This window comes from Typopeltis vanoorti, chromosome 18 (assembly GCF_054136105.1).
Source record: "Typopeltis vanoorti isolate ZY-2024b chromosome 18, IOZ_Tvanoo_1.0, whole genome shotgun sequence".
NCBI lineage: Eukaryota > Metazoa > Arthropoda > Arachnida > Uropygi > Thelyphonidae > Typopeltis > Typopeltis vanoorti.
In genome coordinates this window covers 104,033,833-104,058,454 of record NC_143566.1, presented here as the reverse complement: position 1 = coordinate 104,058,454, position 24,622 = coordinate 104,033,833, and the positions used below count along the sequence as shown (strand labels likewise).

General features: G+C 33.9%; 1 protein-coding gene across 2 annotated transcripts in view; it reads left to right on the top strand.

Annotated features, from left to right (window-relative positions):
- The window catches only part of LOC150097015 (polyadenylate-binding protein 2-B-like), a 181,142-nt gene extending 157,134 nt beyond the window's left edge, over positions 1-24,008 (top strand). The window contains exons 7-8 of one of the 2 annotated variants that reach the window (XM_090408460.1): positions 3,619-3,679; positions 22,720-24,008. In XM_090408460.1, coding sequence (XP_090264586.1) covers positions 3,619-3,622 — 4 coding nt within the window. In that variant the 3' untranslated portion in view covers positions 3,623-3,679; positions 22,720-24,008. The remainder of the gene's footprint in view (positions 1-3,618; positions 3,680-22,719) is intronic. The other variant, XM_090408459.1, reaches the window with a different exon arrangement.
- Positions 24,009-24,622: the final 614 nt, after the last annotated feature.

Here is a 24,622-nt window from a genome sequence, read left to right as displayed (position 1 = left end):
CTTATTCTCACTATTCCATCTTGCTATTGCGTACTTAATTTATCTACGTTTCGCACTACGAGTTTTATGCCTATGGATACTAGAAATTTTATTTGATAAGACTGCGCCACCAGTATCTTTTAATTGGCATAAAACTCAATAATACGGCCGGTTGATTTCTCTCTCTCTTTCTCTAACACAAATTCCTTCAGTTAAACTTTACACAAACAGTCGTAGTCTATTTGCACTTAACTATACGCTTCGGCTATCTCTTACTTGGTTTCCCACTCTTAAGTTAGCGTTATTTAGTAACAGTGCATTCTAAAATAAACAATCAGGTAGCACTCTATTGACATATAATTAAAGCATATTTATTTACATTAAAAAAAAAAACAAAGTACATTAAATAAGCGATAGGAAGGTTACTCTCTCTCTACCTATCCTTATACTTTTGGTATAAAGAAACAAACTTTCCCTTTTCAATATTAAATGACTATACAATATAATTACTCTGTCACGTCTCTGCTTAAAAAAATCAAATTGCTGAGACTAATTTACTCATAAAGAGATTAGCTAGCTATGGCAAGTTATCTTACAATTTATATTCCAGTTAACAACAAATCAGAGTACTCTCTTATAGATATTTCTTATTACTATTTCTTATCAGTCCATCTATGACATATCTCTTAGATTACAAAAGAATGTACATAAAAAGATGTAACACACTTACAGAGGCTCTTTGTCATGACACCTTCCAAAAGTCCTGCATCAAAGTCTCTATGGTTTTTCTTTTATCTCAGGCCTTAGATTTCAGTCCAGAGAGTCTTGTTTCAGGGGGCGTTTCATCGGAAAATTTGACGGGTCTTGGACTGTAATCTTCCCAGTACTCAAAAGTTCAGGCAAGAGGTTTCAGCATACAGGCTTGAAGATCGCTCTGTGGCTTTTGGCTTCGGTTGACTTCCCGCAGCACTAGGACATCCGACCGGCACTTGGCATCGGCTGTTCTCCCAATTTTTTCCTCTGGTGTGGGTTCGCCATAAAGTCTGGTCCTCTGGGTCCGACTTGCTCTGGCTCTCTTCGGTAACAGCGCTTCGCCTCTCCTCTTAGTAACTGTGGCTTGCCTCCCTTCTTGATAACTGCATCTCGCCTCTCCTTTTTTATTCGGCAACTGGACCTCGCCTCTGCTCTCTCGGCAACTGGATCTCGCCTCTCTTCTGTCGGCAACTGGGCCTTGCCTCTCCTTCTCTCTGCAACTGGACTCATCATAATGTTTTGCTCAGTTCCCTTTTATTTTTGCCTTCTCGGGACCTTGCACCAAGGGTTGTAAACCCCAAAGAAATCTGCAGTTCTCCTTGATCTTTTTGTTAAGGCTGGCCCATTCTTTCTTCTCCTCCATGTACTCTTTTTTCCTTGTCTTGTCAAGCAGCAGAAACTTCTTTGATACTAGCTTTGAAGGTGTTCATGCACAGATCTTGCAAACAGTTTTCTCACACACTTAATCGGAAACAACTTTCTTGTTCTCTTATACATAGCTATTATACAAAACTTCCGATGACAAAGCATTGCCTTTGTTTTTGACATTCTAGAAACTTTAGTTAAAACAGTAAATACGATCAATTCCCATAGGGTTATTTACATTAATATTTAACATAAAATACATAGAGACAAACAAGGTTATTTTTGTAACAGTTCTCATGAAACTTGACCTTAGTAAAAATCGATGTAAAGCGCTTTGGTATCTCTAAGCTACATCGAGTTTTACAGTACATTTACAAGAACTGGTTAAGGCTAGAGATCTGGGGATGATGGTGGATAGAGATTTAAAATTCAGAGGACGTATTGCAAGAGTTGGCAAAATAGCTCAGAGGATTACTTGGATGCTGAAAAACACATTGACAAGTAAAGATAGGGAGGTTTTTATACCTTTGTAAGCCACATGTTGACTACTGTGCACAGATTTGGTTACCTTGTGTTTCTTGGGGATTGGGAGATGGTGGAGAGGATTCAGAGATGAATGACCAAGCTGGTGACAGGTCTGTGAGGATAGATTGAGGGTGTATGGGTTGCAGAGTTTAGCTGACAGGTAGAGAAGGGATATGATAAAAACTTATAAATTACTAAAGGGATTCTATAAGACGAAAGAAATTTTTCAATACATAGGTCGCAGGGGGAAAACAAGGGGTCACACTCGGAAATTGTCTAAAAGTGTTGTTAGTAAGGGTGTGTGGATGTGGACTAGGTTTTTTACTTGGAGAGTTGTGAATGAGTGGAATGGATTGCCAGAGATTGTGAGTGCCCCCAACAGTGAATAAGTTTAAGGAGATGTATGATAGGTATTGTGTTAATGGATAGTTTCTTATATAGGGAAACCTGTGAAATATCCATAATAAAAACATAATAAAATAAGCTATTTACTGTGGCATACATGTTATTTTATAGTGATGGGTAGAGTGGGTCTCCCGTGAAGAGTCTTTTGACTCCATGGAGTACCTGTATAAATAATTTCTGAACTGTGATGTGGGTCACATACCTGGATAAGTAAGGTTTGTTTTCTCTTATATTGAAATACAAGTCTCATTCTATCACTAATAAAATAAGTTTTATCAATGATAAAACTTATTTTAGTGCTGATCTGCTCCTTTACAAAACAGATCTCTTTTCTTTTTTTTCTTTTTCTTTTTTTTTTTCACTTGAACCAAGAACATCTGATTTCCACATCATAAAATCTGCTAACTCCTCATCTTTACCTGTAAGTGTCAGTATGTTGAATGTTCTTATTCTTGGTTTCCTTTCCAGTCCAGGTTCTTTGTCATTTATATCCATCCAGCTTTGATTCCTTTGTTTTCTTTTTAGCTTAAATAAATCCACTTCTGACTTGTTGGGCCTGTCACAGCTTCACTATAGTCCTGTTGGCCAGAATATTCTGGGTTCCTGATGAATTTTAACATCCATCAAGGATCCTTTAATAATTCCACTCCCTGAGAACATGCTGTGGTACAAATTTTAAAATGATAGAAGATATAGAAGCTTAAAGAATGTTTCCTAGAGCACAGTGAGTTTTAATTTGTGGCAGGGTTACTGGGATTCTTTTTTGCCAGTTTATATCACTAAATTAGACTATGTTATAATTCTTGTTTTTTGTGCATTTCATTTTATAGCTTATGATCCTTAGAAACTGGTGATATAAGCCAGTAAAACATAGTTGAAATATTGATACCATGATATTGTGATATCAGTTTAAAAGATTACTAAAGGATTTTAAGTGATAGTGACAGGTTATAAGTGTTATATTAAATATTTTTAATATTGGTTTATTTTCTAGTGATTTTCAAATTTGAAGATGTAGAATATGGTTTACTTTCCCCTCTTCCCACACATATGTAAACTCACTATTGCTGCCAGATAGACAAAACATGCATATTTTGTTACACATATTGAGTTCAGTATAAAGTAGTGTGGGTCTGCAATGCCAAAAATATATTATGAAAAATATTTTTAAAAAGTTCCTTAGTGTGAAAAGAAGGAAGACTGTTCAAGAATTATCAGGATACATTGCTTAAGATTAACTTAGTTGCCAGTATTGAGTGTATGCAAAATCAAGAAATTTATTCAATAATTTAAACTTTAAAACTTTTTTAGATGAGATACTGCAGAATGTGAATGTGGTCTGTTTGGTTCTACATATAAGGAAGATGGAAAGGTAAACATTTACTATACATTAAAATAATACATGTGTATCTGATAATTTACTTGTTTTTCTAAATAATTTTGTCATTATATTTTATACATTTATGTGGCTGTCTTGCAAGTTTTCAGCTGAGCTTACTTGAAATCCATTTCATAATGATATGGGTAGGATTGCATTCAGGTATTTTATGACTCATGAGGCATGTTGCCACCTTTACCATTAGGCAGGGTTATATGATATCAAATATCCTACTTCATTCTGACTTGGAAAGATTTAACTTGAAATCTGATCTAAGACATGAGGAACCACTGAGGACTTTTCAGCTGGAGATGAGTTGGCCAGTCTTATACAAAGGTGTCAGAATTTATATCGAAGAAGCAGTTCTTTTTCTTCCAAAAAAAAACAGACAAACCAGTCTGAGAAATGAGTTAGCAGATACAATATGCTGACTCTATAGCATTAGTTTGCTTTAGCTGTAATTCCATTAATGTTTCTTCGCAAAAGTAAGGATGATAGTGATGATAAAGGGGAAAAAAAATTGTTCCAAATATTTTGGCATATTCTTCATATTAATACGTCATACGTTTTGCCTCTTATAGCTTGAACCATTGTTACTTACTTTTATACACTGGATATAACTAATACTGTAGACTTTCAGTTTTGTGTATCATTTAAATAACATAACTTGAACATCATGTTTGTTTCATAATAACCATGTATTTCTCCATTTGACCATATGACTGGAATTTTTATTCCAGTCATGCTACCTTGATTTACTTAAATATAACTTGCCCTCACATAATTCATACCCCTGATTTTACTTTACGAAAAAAGAAATTTAAGTTTTGCATATACTTCGCACTTAAAAAAAAGTTTAAAAACATTCACGCTGGGCCTTGTTTTTACTGCTCACCACACTAAACAACACGTCCTCCCCAATAGCCACTATACTGCGGATGGAAGAAAAACAAGTATCACTGAATAAGGTACAGAGACATTTGCAGTCTGTGTAATTGTAATATATTTGTCAACAAATAGTGCAATTAGAGACAACTGGGATTAAAACAGCACTTACTAATGAATCACTTGCCCCTCCCACAGAAACTGTGCTGCGTAGACTCGAGCAAAACCATATGTTGTACTGCCAAACATAGTATCTAACTAAAAATTATTGTCCAAACATTTGTCTAAATTTTCTTTACATGAAATAAGTGTTTGTTTGATTGCATTTGAAATTTTAGATGTCATTAAGACAGATCACAAAAGCGAACTTCAAATAAAATTCTACTGGTAAATTGAAACTAGCATGTCGTATAATGTATGTGTGAGTCTGCCTGCCAGCCCAACGCTTCCGCATCAGGCTGGCGGGTGGACAAGCAGCAATAAAATTCAACTGAAGGGTTGATGCTTTGTGTCAGTTGAGCCTGCCCACACGATGTGGGCATGGTGCACAAACAGTAATGAGGTTCCGTCGGAACAATAAATAGTCGAAACACCACCCCCAATGTGAATGTGTGAAAACTAAGAAATCTATAGTGAATATTGTTATGGCAGTTCCAGATATTTTGGAATTCGGTTGAGGAGAATCAGCATTTCAAAATTGTCTATATACTGTATTTAGTGATAAACAAAGTTATTTGTTGTTCTTGCTTCTGCAGTATAGCATATGAGGTTGGAATGTTTTTCACAGTATAGAAAAATTTTTATTCCAGTCATCAGAAACAACAGATGTAGTAAAAATTTATCTATTCCTGAATATACTTCTATGTATTAGAAGAAGTGATCTACAATAATTGATCTCATATTTCTAAGATATCTGCTATGAAAGTATGGATAATTCAGATATTACATATCTTGTTACTGTGTAAAATGTAACTGATCCTCAGTAAACAAAAGAAATTTCTTAGAAAATGAAGTGAAATATAAATAAAACGGAGAAATAAATACGTATAACAAGCACAACAAATTTTTCAAGATATGCTGCTCCATCAACCCACATATTCCTGCAATCTCTAAACGAATCACCTGATCAACATTATTAGTTCAATGGATTAGTCCCTCCTTATAGCTATTTACTGAACTACCAAATGTATACAATGGCTGTTAATTATTATACTTTGCAAATGCATTGCATTCTCTCTCCCTCCTCGAAATTTTTTTTTTAATTATGCCACCATAAATTCACTTATACATGTAACTTATGTATAAGCGAATTATACATAAGGTACATGTACTTATAAAATTTATAGGATTGCATGCTATTTGCTCTGCCCAGCAACTTACAGGAAATAAGTTAATAATTACAGGCAAATATTAATTATTAATAATTCATTTGCCAATAATAAATATTTCTGCTCATCCTTGTTCTTTTACATTTCCCATTCTCACATGGCTTATTAATGATGGTTCACATATTTACACCTTTGAATAATTCGAATATACCAACCAAATATAGCATTCTTCTTCATTATTGTTTTCTAATATATATCCTAAAACAAACATATTGTTTCCCCATGCAGATTTGGTGTTCAATTAAAAGTACCGTTATGATACATAATGTGTCCGCTGAAATGCAAGCATGAATTTTCTATGGGGCACAATATTTTCTCTCACCCCTAACTATCTGTAGGCGAGAGAGCTGTGATCACCCCAACATGAATGTGTTAATTCAGAATGGACTAAAATAATACTGGAGTTAGAGATAATGGAGAAATTATTAAATAAAATAATTGATAAGTGTGATTTATCATATATATCATCATCTCATCTGCTTGATAACGGGTTGAGTCCACTAAGAAGAAAGGTTCTCCACTTATCGTGATCTTTAGCCATCTCAATCATGACTCTATAGCTGGGTAGATGGGCATGTTCTTTCAGCAACTTTATTCAAGTACTACTTGGTCTGCCTCTAGATCTTTTTCTTCCTATATATCCATTCAGAACTAAATATGGGAGTCTATGAGGGGGCCATTCTCTGAATATGACCAAACCATCTCAGTTGATGCTTAAAGATTGTGTCTATTATATTATCTGGGAAGTTTAAATCTGTTCTGACTTGATCATTAGTCTTGTGTTGCATCCAGTGTGTGTTATTCATTTTTCTGAGGCATTTCATTTCAAATGCTTGAAGTTTCTTGATTGGTTGTTGAGTTAATCTCCAGGCTTCTGAAGCATAAGTAGCCGTTGGGATAATAATTGTTTTATATAATTTTAATTTCAGACTCGTTGGAATTTTTTTATTTTTCCATATTTTGTTTAGATTATTCATGTTGGTCCAACCTAGGTTTAGCCTGTGTTTTACTGCTTTCATATTGTTGAGGTTACTAGATATAAAACTGCCAAGATAAACATATTTATTAACTTGTTCCAGCAGGTGATTTTTGAGATTTATAGAAATATTTTCTTCTCTACCTATCTTCATTATTTTTGTTTTATGAAGATTTATTTTCATACAATAAGTTTTACAAGAGTCATTTAAAATATTAATAGTTTTTTCTAGCTGTGGTTTAGAATCTGCTAAAATAATGATATCATCTGTGTATATTTTATGTGATTAATGTTGGTACCACTGATTTTTACACCTGGTTCATCAGCTATGGTTTTACAGACTTCTTCTAGGAAGATGATAGAGTTGAGGGTGAGAGAGGGCATCCCTGCATTATACCTTTCTCGACTCTGAAATCCTCAGTTTTAATGTTGTTTGTTTTAACAAAAGCTTTGGTGTCTCCATAATAATTTGTAATAAATGTTAAAATATCAGAATCCATTTTTACGTTTTTTAGGATAGTGATCAATTTGTTCTATTAACTGAATCAAAGGCTTGCTTAAAATCTATAAAACAACAGTATATGGGCAGGTGGTATTCCCAATATTTTTCTGTTATATTATTAATAGTGAAGATATGGTCTATGGTGGATCTATGTGGCCTGAATCCTGCTTGGTTTTCCTCCGTGATTTTTTCTGTACGCACTTGTGTTCTCTTTTGTATAATTCGAATGAATAGTTTATAACTATCACTTAAGAGTGTTATGGGTCTATAATTTTCACATAGTCTTTTATCTCCTTTTTTGTGAATTGGTATAATAATTCCTGTTTTCCAGTTAGTTGGAATTACTCCAGTATAAAGAATTTGATTAAATAAATTCATTAAGAAGTTAATGGCTTCCTTTCCCCCTTATTTCCATAGTTCTATAGATATTTCATCTTTAACCCTAGCTTTTGAAAGTTTCATTTGGTTTATTGCATTTATAATTTCTGCTGAGGTTATGGGTGGTGCTTTTTCATATATCATCTTTTCTGTTATACTTTCCTCCTGTTCTTTTTGAAATAATGTTTGATAGTAGTCCTTCCAAATTATTTTAATATTTTGTATTGACCCAGTTTCTAGATTGTTTTTATCTTTCATTGTTAATGGTTCATCTTTATAGATCTTTGATAATTTTGTATACCGTTTTATTATCATTTCTTTTATTAGCTTCTTCGCACAGTTTTGCTTTTTCCTCCAACCAGTTAAATTTGGCCGATATGCACATTTTATCAATTTTGTTTTTAAGATTCTTATAATGTTGTTTATTTTCTTCTGTATTTTTTATATTTAATATATGCTTTGCTGCTCTTTTTTTTCTTCTAAAATATTTAGAATTTCAGGGGTTATCCATTCATGATTTAGTCTTGATGTACTAAGTATGTTTCTTGCAGTACTTGTAACAATTTTTTTACCTTGATTCCATGTATTTTCTATATTGTCATAGGATAATCTTCTAAACTCATTTCCTATTAGTGTCTGATAATTATCTTGCATAGATTTCTCTTTCAATTTTGATAGGTCCACTTTGTTGATAGGAGCTCGTGATTTACAATACTTGAATTTTAGTTTAATTTTTGCTGCTAGCAGTTCATGGTCAGTGTTGAAGTCTGGAGTTTTAAAAGTTCTAACATTTTGCACTGATGATTTCCAATTGTTTGATTAGAATGTAATCAGTACAGTTCTTTATTGTACCATCTGGTGAGGTCCATGTGTATTTGTGGGAAGGTCTATGGAAAAAAAGGGTATTACAGATAAATAGATTATTTGCTTTACAAAATTATAATATTCTTTCTCCCCTTTCATTTCTGTTATCAACTCCGAACCTGCCCATCACATCCTCCATGCCTAGGGTAAACTTGCCAATTTTGGCATTAAAATCTCCCATCACTTAATTAGATATCTTTCTTATCGGTCTTGTCTATTAGATCTTGCAACTTATCATAAAAGGTATCGATTTCTTCATGTGACTGGTCGGGAGTGTAGATTTGAATTATTGTAAAGTGAACATTTTTTTCTTTACCTTTTAATCTGATAGCGATCATTCTTGGGCCATGTGGTTCTATGACCATGACTGCATTTTGTAGACTATTATTCACTAAAATGGCGGCTCCTTCTCTATGTATATTGTCCTCTCTGCCCGAGTAGAATAGTTTTCCTGAATTTAGATTTATAACTCCTTCTCCTGTCCAATGGGTTTCAGCCAAACCTATAATGTCCCATTTAATCCTAGCAAGTTCTTTTTCCATCAAATTTATTTTCCCAGGTTTTAACAATGTCCTTATATTTAAGGTTAAGAGATGCGAAACTCTATTGGCTGACCACATACTAAACTTCTCGACTGCTCCCTGTGATCTAGGATCAGTCGCATCAGTTTCCTCGGATGCAGTAACATTCTCTTGACACAGCGGGGACTCCTGATTCATAGGGTTGAATGGCAGAATAATGCAGCCAGCTTGCCACTCCTCTGCTGCATCCTTTGGTCCACCTCTCCTTATTCTTTATTCAGTTGCTCCAAATAAAGAATAAGGGTTTCCCTCATCCGCCACCCAAGGGATGCACCTGGTAGGAGTCAGGTCTCCCCCAAGTATCATACACACACACACACACACACACACACAGTCATCCCTTGACTTACGTCTTGGTTCCATTCCATCCAACAGGACGTAAGTCGTGCCGGATGGAACGACATTAAATCAACACAGTTATAAGGGTTAGGGACTTAATCTTATTATAAAATTGTACTGTGTGTTACTGCCACTAGAAAACAGGAGAATAATCACCCAAATCTTCCTCCACAATCACATCTCCATTACTTTCCCTGAACAATCAGGCTGTGGCTCTTCTGGGGTAACCTTTGTTTTTTTGATGAAAATGTCCAATGTGCTTTGCTTAAATCCTCTTCTTCTTTTCATCATAAATTTGTTCATAGCAAGCAAACGCATCATGTACTTAGTTTCGTTTCTATTATTAAGTAGCTTTAAAATTGGGGTCCATGTCTTCAGCCATTTTGAGAGCATCGCTAACTGCAAAGAACATTTCTGCATGATCTTCTGCAACAGTTCTGTTGCAGAAGATCAATTCCTCTTCTGCAACAGTTGTTCCTCCAGTTCGACCAATTCTTCATTGGTCAACTCTTCAGGGGAACTTTCTGTAAGTTGAATTATGTCATCATCATTCACTTTGAGATTCGGATTGTTTGCTAGGCTCACTATTACAAACTTCCAAAATCATGCACAAACCTTTTAAATGTCTTTTTCCATATGCCACTCATACATTGAGAGGTCACTTCGTCCTAAGCCACAGCAATATTTTTAATAGCATGATATAGAATGTTTTCCAGAATTGCATGAGTCTGGTCATTTCCTTCAGTAGCAGAAATGGCTTGTGAAAAAGTTCTCCATAGATAATAAGCCTTAAACACTGCGAGAACTCCCTGGTCCATCAGTTGGAGCAATGAAGTAGTGTTCGGAGGGAGAAACATGATCTTGAACTTGGTGAAGATCACCGCCATATGACTGATGACCTGGAGCATTATCTAGAATTAATAAAATTTTAAATTCTACATTTTCTTTCACACAATAGCTTTTATTTCACTTGCATAATACCTCAAACAATTTTTGTGTCATCCACGACTTCATCCATGAAGCATACTCCCAGTTCATTATTGCTTCGATAATGAACTGGGAGTATGCTTCCTAATGTGTGTGAAGATTTGTGGATTCTCACTGTGCATATCACAAATGGTTTCAGTTTATATCCAGCCACGATACGGGCATTAAGAGCTTTGAAACTAGATATAGATTTTAGCTTTTTGTGGATGAATGTCTGCTCGGGCATTTTTTTCCTAAACAAGGACGTCTTGTCCATATTAAATATTTTCTGTGGCAAATAATTTCCATCCGTTATAATTTTATCCAATTTTTACACAATCTCCTTGGCAGTCTTCTCAGCACTTGCAGATTTCCCATGCATTTTCACATTATGCAGCACAAAACGCTGCTTGAATCTCATGAGCTAACCAGAAGAAGCGCTGAATTCATAGTCATAATTGTCTTCTGCTTTCTCCTTCAACATGTTGAAGAGACTTAGTGCCTTAGCGATTATGGTCACAGTGCTAAAGGGTATGCGCTTTTGGGTCAGGTGCTCTATCCATGATGCAAGTAACTTTTCCATTTCACCGATAGGACCTTGTTGCTTCGTCGCTGTTGTCAATTTAATGGAAGCAGATCTGTTCACAGACTCTACGATTTTATCCCTATTTTTTAAAATGGCCGTAACTGTAGAATGAGACCATCCATAGTCATCTTCGATCACATTGAGAAACCAGCTTCATGTTGCTTTATAACTTGCAACTTCGTTTCAAGATCAATTGTTCACCTCTTTTTCTGTGATTCTTCACTAGGTTTTTAGATTGCGCAAGTAAGGGCCATGTTGCACAAAACATTACAAAATATTTAACAATAAATACACAAATAACCCATTTCTCAAACACAAAATCAACAGAGGAACTGTTGAAGACACGTGCCGACTGCCAAGGGAGGTTGCCACTGAAAGCGCTGTTGCCATGCTTTACCATACACTCGCTTGCATCTTGAATAGCCGAAAATGTTTTATTCCCTTTTGGATCACAGATGCATCTTCGAAACAATGTAAGTTGAGGGATGACTGTATATATTCATATTAAAAATGAGGATATTAGGAAAGAACTTGACATTGTTGGCATCCAGGAATGTGTTAGCAGAGCTAATCTCAGGTGGTATGGTCACTTAAACAGAATGGGAGAGGAAAGATTAGCAAAACAATTGTTCTCTGACAGGTTGGCAGGAGAAAGACCCAGAGGAAGACCAAGATATTGGTGGATTGATACAGTAAAAATTGCCTTAGAAGACAGAAATATAAGATCTGATAATGTTGGAGTCTTGACAGATGACATTGATTTGGAGGAAAATTGTAGATAGGAAGTTAGTAATGATGTAAGTTTTTCATGTAGTATTATCATATCCTGTACACCCCTTGAGGGTACATGTCAGGCAGGAATTTGATGGTTTAAATATATATATATTTAAATAGTATGTTCAAAAATTGACTGTAAATTAGAAATTCTGAAAGCAAAAATATTGTGCAAGCAGTAGTACCAGTTTTGTATGCCCTTTTTTTAAGAAGAATGTAACTTAAAACTGGTTTGGACACAGTCAAATACAGTCTTGTATACACCACAGTTTAGTGTTTTAGCTTATTCCAAATAAATATATTTGACTGGCTCCCAACCATACCTATCTATCTATCCCAATGGCTTTAACAGGCCTTTAAGGCCCACAACTTCCAAGCATGCTTGGATTTCGTAACCGAAATACGAGGATAGAATGGGCACTCCTATGCCTCAAGGTATTCTTTGGCTGTATCCCTGTGTGTTCACAGGGCCGGTTTGCCTGCTTGCAGGATGAAAAACACCAGATAAAGTGGGAAAAACCCTACTGCCCGCGCCCAAGACCAGCTAACTTGGCTATGGCTGAGGAATATCCTTCAGCTCCTCACGTCTCCGACAGGAATCGAACCTGGGACACTCCTTCCCCAGGCATATGGTTGCGAAGCGCAAAGCCACTAGGCTAACCGCACGGACCCAACCATACCAGCTTTGCTTATTCTGTTGTTTATTTCCACATGTAATTCATCTTCACTTAAAACTGCGCCTAAATAGCTCAAATGTTTTACTTGTTTTATAGATACTCCATTAATAATGCAGCTGAAGTTTTCTATATTCCTGTCTATTTTCATTGCTTTGGCCTTTTTATTGCTGACTTTCACGCTAAATTTGTTTTATTCTGTTTAGTTAGAGATGCCTGGAGAATTGCGCTGGTCTTTAAGAGTAAATCATCCGCACAAAGCAAAAAACTAAGTTTCATATCTCTGATTCTAAGAATATTAGGTTTAATGCCACTTCCTTTCATGATGTGATCCATATATATGATGAATAAAAGTAGAGATGCACACTTTTATAGTGTGCATCCTTTTCATACATCTAATTTCACATCAAACCATCTTCCTGTATTTTCTTCAATAGACTATATTGCTCTGTAATAATGTTCCATTTATTTCATACAATTGTAGTGTTTTGAACATCTTTTCTTTGGGTGCCTTGTCTTCCACATCTACAAACTTAGGTACAGATCCTTATTATATTACCATGATTCCCCAACTATGTCATAGTCATATTCAGCTTTATTCACCTTTTTATAGATGAAAGCTCTATTCCATCATCTGGAATTTGACCTTAGAATTGACCCTTTAAATTTTTTGCAAAAGTTTTATACCTCCATATTTTGAACATTTCTGGTTGAATACTTCTTCAAGAGACAGATTCAGATTGCTCTTATCTCTTGAATTCCACAGACACACAGAACTGTCATGTTATAGGTCTTGAGACTTCTCATGCATTGATTTAAAAAAAAAAAAAGTTGGAGTTCTTTAGCTCCAACTGTCAGTCCACATAGTTGACATCTCATGTTATCACATGAGATGATTTGTCATAGCGTTTTACTGTGACTGAAAATCCAAATAACCTCCAATTCTCAAATAACAACATAAATCTGATCTCTATCTATCCATATTCCTGATAACCTTCTTCTACACCTCCTAATACTCTATCTCTTTTTAACCATCTCTCCTTCTAGACACACTATAGAAGAGCCTCTCTCTCTCTCTCTCTCACACAGTAACTTTGTCTTCTCTCTTGGAGAATGCCACTCCTCAAACCACTTACATCCTACCTGGCACTACAGAAGTGCAGGTGGGATGGCATCTGGAACCTCTCTTTTCCATGGTCTGACTATTGCTGCTGCTCCTTCAACCCAAACACTTGGCTCCAAGCAAGTCATAGGAATTATCCTCATTGGAATGAAGGCCTTCATTACCCATTCTACCCAAAATTCTTATCCACTTTAAAAGCCCTAGGTTTAATAGAAAGCATACCAAAGCAGATGGAGAGGGGAGGAAACTCAGCTTATTGCAAATGGCTTGCATTAAGAACCCTAACCTTCATACATAGTCTGTGCTGAATGATCTCCTTATTACCTTCTACCAAGGATAAAGTCTCCACTTTTCCTTCTAGATGTTTATCTTCTGATTGCCATATCTCATACATTTTTGGGCAAATAGGACATTCTGTAGAGAAGAAACTTCAGAATCGTCAGTCCTATATATATTACAACAAATTCCTCAAGGGTAGCCTAAATACAGAATCAGCATAGACCAGTGATTCTTCTAGTTAAAAATCCGTCGCTTATACATAGATACTATTTTAAATTTTGAGCACTTATTCAAAGACTACAAGTGCTATTACATCATGTAATTTGATTCAGAATGACTCTTTCCTTACTAAAAATTTTAGTCTTATCCTTAATAGTTATAAGTTATCACCTTCATGTCAATTATAATTCACCATTTCTAGCACACATCTCATCTCTCACTTATGAAATTCTTCATTCTACCTGTTAAATTGTAACATACCATAAGTTTCTCTTACATAGATGCTATTTTAAATTTTGAGCACTTATTCAAAGACTGCAATCTAATAAGTCTAAATACATATTTAATACTTTCTTGTGCTTTGTATTTCATGATTGGTGTTTCTTAAAACTATTATTTGAAACTCTGGGTATCATTTATTATGAAGTGTTGATTGACATCCTGTTCATTAGGAATATCAGTGAAGTAGAGTAATTATAACATTGCCTGCCATTTAAATTAGAAAAGAAACGAGACCCAGCAATAAATATACCATATATTTAGAGCCTCTCAGGGGACCCTGCAACCCCTAGAGAGCGCATCCCCTGGATGGCGGATAGGGGAGCCCACCATGTGTGTGTATGTGTACATGCGTGTGTGTGTGTGTGTGTATATATATGGTGGGGTGGTCCGAATATACTGAATAAGGACTCGTGGACCAACAGGGCCATAAGGGGCAATCATCTTGATTGTAAGGGAAGCGGCACTCCCATGGACCCCTTGCTGGATCTATCCTCTCCTTCTTCTACTTTGAGGAAGACCCACTTACTTTAATCTTTCCTATAAGGCCTTATCAGCCAACTCTTCTTACTTTATGACCCTTGTGCTATTAGAGTACTCGAGGGCCATGGGGTCTTTTCATTTCTGGCCTTACAACTATGTCCTCTCTATAAACCTTACTATATTTCTTCTATAATCTACCCTTTCCCCTTCAATATACCCTATTCCTCCTATGGGTTTAAATTCGGAAGAAGGCGAGTTCAGAAGCCTTAAGGTAGCAGCCCTACCACTGAACTATTCCATCATCAGGCTAGTCCCCTGACATGGAGAACATAACCACACTTGTAAGCTGACAGAAAAAGATAATCGGATTGAATCTATGGGAAACGACCCTGGAATGGAAAAGGGAAAACGAAAATGGAAACGACAAAATATAATACACATAGCAAACTGGAATGTAAGAGGAATAGCATATAAAGAAATAGAATTAGACCAGTTATTAAATGAAAGAAATTTTAAAATAGCAGTAATCACTGAAACAAAAAATAAATTAAAAGGGAACTATGAGAACTGAAAATTTTAATGTGATATACAGTGGAGTCGACAGAGACCAAAAAGCACAAGCAGGAGTCATGATTTGGATTCATAACTCCCTTTCAAAACAGTTAAAACATTATAAATTATAGAATGAAAGAATAATAGAAGCTAGAATAAAAATAAATAGAGGCTATTTAACAATAATTGGTTTATATTCCCCAGAAGAAGGAAGGGAACAGGATAATATTGATTTTTATAATCAGCTACTAAACATATGTAATCATTTTTATTTATTTTATTATATAATTTTAGCAGGAGACTTAAATGCAAGAATTGGAAACACGAAAATTAATAATAATATAGAAATACATGGAGAACACACTCTAAACAGAAATGGTAAAAAATTGATTGACTTTGTAGTTTATAATAACCTAAAAATAATGAATTCCTTCTATAAACATAAAGACATACATAAATATACTTGGGCAGGAAGAGGATGGAAATCAATATTAGATTACTTCATATTAAATGAAAAGACATCAAAATTTTCACTAGATGTTAGAGTTCACACAGGATATGAAATAAGCAGTGACCACTTCCTTGTTAAAATAAAATTAAGATTACCACCTAAATGGCTACAAGTAACAAGAACAGAAAGAAAAATTGAAACATTTGTTTATAAAACTAGACTATTAAATGACACAAATGTACAATGGCTATATGAACAAAGAATTAACCAGTATCTAGATAAAATAAAACAAAATGAAGAAATAGAAATAGAATGGCTTAATATAAAAACGATACTAAATGCAGCAGCAAATGAAAGCTTAGGAAAGACCAAAAAATTCAATAAAAGAAAAAAAACTGAAGATCTGGGATGATACAATCAAAGAAATAATCAAAAAGAAAAAAGAAGCCTATCACAAATGGTTAAGCAGTAAAAGATTAGAAGATGAAATAGAATATAAAAGAATAAGAGCCATAGCTAAAAGAGAAGTCAGAAAAAGACATAGAGAATCATGGAATAAATTTGTTTCTAATTTAGAACATGATTTATATAAAATAAGACCCAATGTATATAAGATTTTGAAACACCTAAATGCAGATACCAAAGCAAACATAAAATTAAACACTGAATTGAAATTAGAAGAATTTCTAAATTACGACACGGAACTGTGGACAGACAAATATTTTAAAAAAGACAACTGGCAAACAATTAACGAAAATGAAAAGGAAATAACTGAAGAAGAATTAGAAATCAGCCTAAAAGAAACGGAAAATCACCTGGAGAAGATAAGCTAGGTTCAGAACTATATAAATACGCAGGAACAAGATTCAAAGGAAGACTCTTATTATTTTTAAATAAAATTTACTCAACTGGTAACCCCCCAATAGAATGGAAAAAAGCAATTGTGATTCCTATCTTTAAGAAAGGTAATAGAGATGACCCTAAAAACTATAGAGGTAGTATACTAAATTCATGTTACAAAATATACAGCAGAATCTTAAATAACAAACTAATGAAATATTCCGAAAACTTTATTCTAGAGGTACAAAATGGATTTAGAAAAGGACGATCATGTATAGACCCAGCCTTCTGCCTAAAATTAATAAAAGAGAAAAGAAGAGAATATAATTTAGAAACACATATTGCATTTATTGACTTTGAAAAAGCATTTGACAAAGTTAAAAGAAACATATTATTTAACATATTAAAAGAAAGACAAATACCAAATAATATCCTAAAAGCTGTCACAAGTATATATGAAAATAATCATATACAAATAAGATTAAATCATGAGCTATCATATACAAGAGAGATAAACCAAGGGGTCCGACAGGGATATCCTCTCTCAGCAACTCTTTTTAATATCTACTTAAATAAAATAATAATAAAATGGAGTAAAAATTTACATCAAGGAATTAAACTTTCACCTACAGTTAACTTAAACACTCTCCTCTTTGCAGATGACCAAATAATAATTACAAATTCTGAAGATAACTTACAGAAAGCTATTTTAAATCTAAATGAGATATCCAAAGATTATGGTATGATAATATCAACAGAAAAATCAAAAACTATGGCCTTTAAAGGACAAGATCCAGCAAGAACTAAAAGTATTAGATAACGAGATCGTAGAACAGGTGAATTCATTTAACTACCTAGGATGTATGATCACTTATGAAAAAGATATAAACATGAAAATTGCAAAATATTTAAAAATAACAGGAGTAATTAACTCTATATTTAAACCAAACCTAGTCCAAAAACAAACCAGGCTAAAAGTATACAATACATTAGCCCTACCGGTCTTAATGCATGGAAGCGAAATCTGGACAATTAAACAAAAAGACAAACAAACATTAACAACAGCAGAAATGAAGTTTATGAGAAAAACTGCAAAGTATACCCTATTTGATCACAAAAGAAACGAAGATATTATGGAAGAATTAAACCAAGAACCAGTAATTGAAAAAATTAAAAAATATAAACATAGATGGATGGAACACGTTCAAAGAATGAAAACAGAAAGATTACCAAAACAAGCCTTAAAGTACAAGCCATTAGGAAAAAGAAAACCAGGACGTCCTCTTAAACGATTCAACGATGACTTCTAAGGCCGGAACTGGACATACTAGGCCTAAATCCTTGATACGTTTGATGATGATGATATATTTAGAGCACATCCAGAAACATTTATCAAGTATGCTTTATAATTATAAGTTCTGTAGCACAGTCAAACCATATATCTGACTAGCATTTTGGTTGTTCATCTAATTTTGTGTGATGGGTATCTAAATAGTGTGCCAGTCCTGCCTTACCATGTTAATAGTGAAATGTATTTATATTCTCTGAGGCAGATGTCAACATATTATGGCAAGTCAGGACTGGCAGATCATGCTTTAGACATCCCTTCACATAAGATTTGGAAAAAACTCAAGGGCTATGGAAAGAATACTTTTGGAATCAGCAACAGTATGTGTGTTGCTGGGTGGATGCCATATGAGTATGACAGTCTGCATAAATTTGTATTAAAAAAAAAGTATAAAAGTCCGCACAAATGTGCTCTAGAATGTTAATTCTAGAGCACATTTGGGAGGGGAGTGGAGGATGAATATACCATCTGGACAGGAAACTTATTAGAATTTAAATGAATAGAATTTTTCCAATGTCTTCCTAGTATGAAAGGTCAGGAGAGACATGCAGTAAGCCATTGTGCTATAGTTGAAAGAGAATGATCCCAAGAGTCACCCTTATCTTTGGGCAATGTTACATCATTTGAATGTGAATGAGATAGAAGCATAGAATGTTAGTTTCATCAAATAGCTTTAATGGGAGATTAAAAGATACAGTACCATTTTAGTGGGAGACAAGTTTTCATGTTTTGCCCTTTCAAAGCTTGATGGATTTGTTGATTGTATTTTTTTTTTCTCAGATGTTGTGGATGGATTGAATATGAGGCTATAGTTTGAGTTAGGAATGCTGAAGTTGCAATACACTATCTTGTTCGTGTAATTAGACTGGAAAATCAGACTTCAGAGATAGAGATCAGAGTGATTATTGGAATCGAGAGAGAGGGGTAAAAACTTCAGATAAAAGCAGCAAAGTGTATCAAGGAAATTTTGAGCTAAAGCAGATGATAAAGAGTAATTCTAAGTTTTATAAATCTTTTGCATGATATGTCAGATATGACATGCATAAATACTGCCCTGCTTACAGAAAGGATCATACAAGAATGTAGAGTAGATAGCTGAGACAGTTAAGATTGCCAGTTGAGGTCTTTTTAAGAAATGACAGATCAAGGTTTGATGCATGTGTTTATGTACATCACATGTTTGAATTGACACCATGAATGTTAGTGAAGTGGATGTGAAAATAGTTTTATCTGGGTGAGGATTTACTGTGAGGGGTGTTTTTTGCAGAAAATATTTTTGGTGGTGTCCATAATTGAAGTCAAACGTAGAGTAGGTCATGCACTGCAGGAGAGTGAAAGACACAAATATTGCTCCCCACACACAGTTTCTGGTCTCTTTTCCATATAGGATCATACTATCTCAGTATGATAGAATCATACTGAGATAGTATGATTCTATCCCCCTCCCTGCATTCTGCTACTCTTAGGCATGATCCAAACAGAATAAGTAGTTGCAGGATTATTCACTATCCTGATGCCTTAACCATCTCTTGTATTATATAGCAAGCCACCTGCTTGTATGTTTGTGATTTGATTTCTGTGCATCATTTCCTTAGTTGGATCATTTCAGTCTTTTCATGCAGATGTTTTCACTGAATGCATCACTGAAACAATTCTTATTGGTATGAAACAATTATTCTCCATTCCAGTTTAAATTCTTGTCATGTATCTAATCTGCAGTTCTCCAAGAAGCATGCCAAAGCTGTACAAGAGAAGAATCAAGCATATTGCAGTTGGCTTTTTTTTTTTCATTGAAATCTCTATCTTCTTTTCTGTTTACACTAAAGTAGGAAACTTGCATCATATCCAAATGGCAGTCATATTTTCTGGTCTTTTGCCAACATTGCTGACCATAACTTTCATCCAACCCTACTTCTACTTCATCATGACTTCTTGCTTTTCCCCTAGTTCTTTATATATGATATTGGTAGACCTATCATTCCAAACATGCAACATTCAATGCACCTTTCACTAGAAAGCTTGTCAAACTGGATCCCAAAATGTCTGTAGTTGTGATGCCATTTCTTTGATTGGAAAAGGAATCTGAACCTCTTATCATTTCCCTATCTCCTTTGTTCTGTTTTTCTTCATCTTTGAAATTAGCCCATATTCTGTTTTTAAGAATAACATCAAATTTTTATCATCAAATTACTGTCCAATTTCTTTCACTTCAGTTATTTTTAAAATAATGAAGAAAACCATTTACACTTCTTCACTACCTAAAAGCATTCCAACTAAATTGCTACAATGGATTCTATCATTGTTGATCAATAGGGGATCTTCTGGTTTAAGTCACCCACCTTTGGACAAATGCCATTGAAAAATTTGAGGAATTGCAAGTGGTTATCATGAAACTCATATTAAACTCATAGACAGTCTCTTGACTTTTGCATCTGGGTTGTTTGGACATACATGTGATGTTGAATGAACTATATGCTATAGTTTCACAATGCTCTTCTTTCTCATTTAACAAACCTAGCAATAATACGATCAGGAAAACTTCTTGAATATCAACTTCTACCATCCTAAATTCCAATCTCTAAACCATTCTTCAGCTGCGTTTCTGATAACCTTTAATTCAGTGCTAGTAATGTTCAGTCCTGTCACATATTTCTCACAAAAATAAATAAAAATGAACTGCCAACCTTTTGACAACACCCAAAATTTATCTGGATGAGACTAAGCTTTTTTTTCTTAGGATAATTCAGATCTTCAGTCTTTCTTATCATAAACATATTACTATTGTCTTCTTAGCATTCAAGAAATAAGATTTTCTTATTTCTTGAATGCTAAGAATGTTAAATTCTGTTCTCGTGTTTGGTACGATACCCTTAAAATCTTCATAAAAATACTTAATTCTGTACAGAAGTCAGCTTGATTAGGCTGACTGGTGATTACCACTCAGCAATTCACTCCACCCTTTCACACAGTTACTTCTGCTTGCATTTTCTGCAAATATTTCCTGCACTCTCTTTAAAAATTAAAATATGTGTGGAAGTTGTTCAACATACCTTGGCAGTTAAACTCCAGACTTGCGACAAATTTTTCTTCTTAACTCATGCCTTCTATCACTGTCTTCTATCCATTACCTAGAGAGTACAATGCACAGGTCAAATCTAATGCTAACATTTCTTTAACTTTCTCCCTATCCACAGTACTGAAGTACTATAGGTTAAACAAACCTTTTACATATAGAATTATCATTTAAAAAAAAATCCTTTCAAACACAATATTAAGCAAATCATGGTAAATTGCAAATCACTCATAATAACAGAAATTTGACAACCTGATGCGTGTGTTGGCACATACAACCATGTAAAACTTCATGCCACGATAGAAAATCTAAAAATAATTACTCTACAGTCCAATTACAAATCAGTTAAGATTCTCATAATATATAACTGTAAAGATTGACAATTAAGAACATAAATATAATCTATAAGCTGGAATACAGAAAATAGAATACTGGTCACAATTCAGTTTAATGAAAAATTATTAAAATGGCAACCAGTTAAATCAGCACTCTTAAATGTTGCACCACATTCAACACATTCCTTGATCTTTCTTTCTGTCCTGACAGTGGGGAAGGAACACTCCCAAAATATGCCAAAACCACAACTTCAGCATAAATTCTAGAGTGCTGTAGTCCAAGATCTGTTTGATTCTCTCTCTCTCTTTTTTCCCTTTCTGTTCTTATTTTTCATTTCTTTCATGTTCATGTATCACTATAAAGAATAAGAAACTAAATGATGTTAGTTTTAAAGCAAGTAATTTTCTTTCTGAAAATAATATAATTTGAAACTGAATTGTTAAGCAGTTTTTAAAGATAGTGGATGTTAAAAATATAGGTTTTGCTTGTACGGATGCTTGTGAATGTCTCTAGATGATGGTGAACTTCATTGACTAGCATGTGAGACACCACCTTACTGATTGCTATCTTGAAAGTTCTTTAGGGGAACTACATTATATAACTCTTTGCTACTGATGTACTTTTCACGCACAACTTTCATGGCGAGATTCACATAAGAAAGATGATGCAGCTGGACAACATATTATTGGCACTGAAATAATAGTAACGAAATTTGAAGGTTTTATAGTTGAATTAAAAATAGTTTGTCTAAATTCTTCTGCACTGTTTAAATCTTCCTTTCAAGCATTTATGCTGGTCTATTCTAGTTTAATTTGAATAAGAGTAAATTTAGGAGTTAGTTCTATAATTTTAGTGTAAGATCATTAAAACTGTGATACCTCTTATGTGTATCATTGGACCAGAAGCATCCATCTTATTGAAATAAAATATACTATAATGAAAGCAGCCTCTTTTTTGAGCTGGTAGTTCTTTTTGAGGAACATTTTAAGGAATTTACTTTTGCATATTGAAATTTTACATTTCTCAAAATAAAACATCTTTAGCTTGGTATCAAATATGAAACTTGTATTTTGATTCTTTCTAAACTTACTGTAATAGAAATTTGTTTCTCGCTGCAATAATTTTTTCTTTTTTACAGAAGCAGAAGAACATGACTTCTTATCTGGATATACATCATACTGCAGATTTAAGTGGCTGTCATTTTGTGCTTCTGAATTTTTCTTGCCTTCCAGTAGCATCAGAAAATATTAATCAGAAAATACTTCCGCTGCATGCACTTATACACCATACACAGTTTATATTTCAAGATATGAATTTCTGATTTTTCCCTAACTAGCAAGTTGCAGTCATAGTTTATAAAAGCGTGTGAAGAATTATTTTAGTCACTGGCTGTAGTTTGATATTGCGTAAATTAAGATGCATGTGATGTGCCGTTCAAAAAAAAAAAAGAAAAGAAAAAGTTCTTATATAGAAAAAGCTTGCTGCCTCATGTTTCAAGAGCAGTAACAAAAATACAGAATGTAGCATTCTGTTATTAATATAATTAATGCTGGTTTTGTGTATAGTAGATAACTTCCGTTTTTATCCCCAAAAGAGAGATGTCAATCTTGATATACTTTTTATGTAAAGAAAATAATTGAGGCCTTGTAGAATTAGTAAATTTAGTTTGTGGTACAGTGCTTTCTAGTTGAGTATTTTATTTACCATTAAATGAAAATTCATAGATTTTAGCAGGGAAATATGTTGCCACCCTTTCCTTTTTAACCTTTTTTTAATTGTGAAAAAATTCTGATGTTAAATACTTGTACTGAGTTGGGGCAGAAATAAATTTCAAATGATGAAATAGTTGAATTTAATAATTTTGTCTGATGGACAAATATTAATAATGAAGTAGAATTTCAGCTAGTTTTTAAAAAATTCTGCTGGAACATTATATAGTTCATGGCAGTTATAAAAAATCCTGCCTTAAAATGCTCCAGAACTTGCAAGTAGACATCTTTTCGGTGATGTACTCAACCCAAGTAAGGGAGAAAAAAATTCTTTTAACCTCCATTCAGGTTGTAATACTATCAAAAAAAAAAAAAAAAAAGTCACTTATTTTTATAGCAGTAATTACTTTTTCTGAAAACTTATGAAGCTTGAGAACCTCAGATAAACCTGTATGGAGAAGCCCAATCAGTATTTTATTATAATTTATATTTTAGATATAATTTTTTCCCAATGCACTTGTTGAAAAAGAAATAGGCAACTTAGTTTTGATTGAACTTACAACTTGTATGTGTTGGTTGCTTTTGAATAGTCTGGCTCAGTTAACATAGTTTTATGTAAAATTTTTGAATGTTATACCTAAATTTTTTTCTCAAATACTCTTTATCTCATTACAGTTTAATTTAAGGTATTTAATTATATAACTACTCTTGTGATCTGAGATCTGATTATTGATCTCTGAATAAAAGGAATTGGGAGGGGAGGGGGGGGGGCTCAGGTTCATAAAGCCTTTTTTTTTTTTTTTAATCTCCTATGAAAAGTTAAAATGTTTAATAGGATTGGGAATTAAATAGTGTTTTATTTTCATTAACAAAATTATTGCATTCTAAAACAGTTCTTTAACAATTTTGTAATATCTTGAGCTGTTGTGGTGCAAGATCCCAGTCACGAATATTTTTCTATTGAATGTACTAGGCTTTATATATATATATGATATGGTAAAAAAAAGTCTGGATATTTGAAACAAATGTTTTATTTAAAAATCCAATCCTTGTTTAAAGATAATTATAGTAGAGTTTACCATTTTGAACTGTTTACTATAAGGTGAATGTTTCATAAACATTCATAATAAGTGTTTTACATATTTGGTTGTATTTGGTCTCATAGTGGAACAGTTACCTCACTCCAATACAGTATTCAGTCTATTTAGAAACTAATCAGTAATCAGCATACTTCTGAGCTGTTCACCTTACTGCTGAATAGTATCTGTGATTTACATTAATATTCTAGGGCAGCAGTTCCCAAAATTTTCTATTAGTCATCTTAAGTTTCTG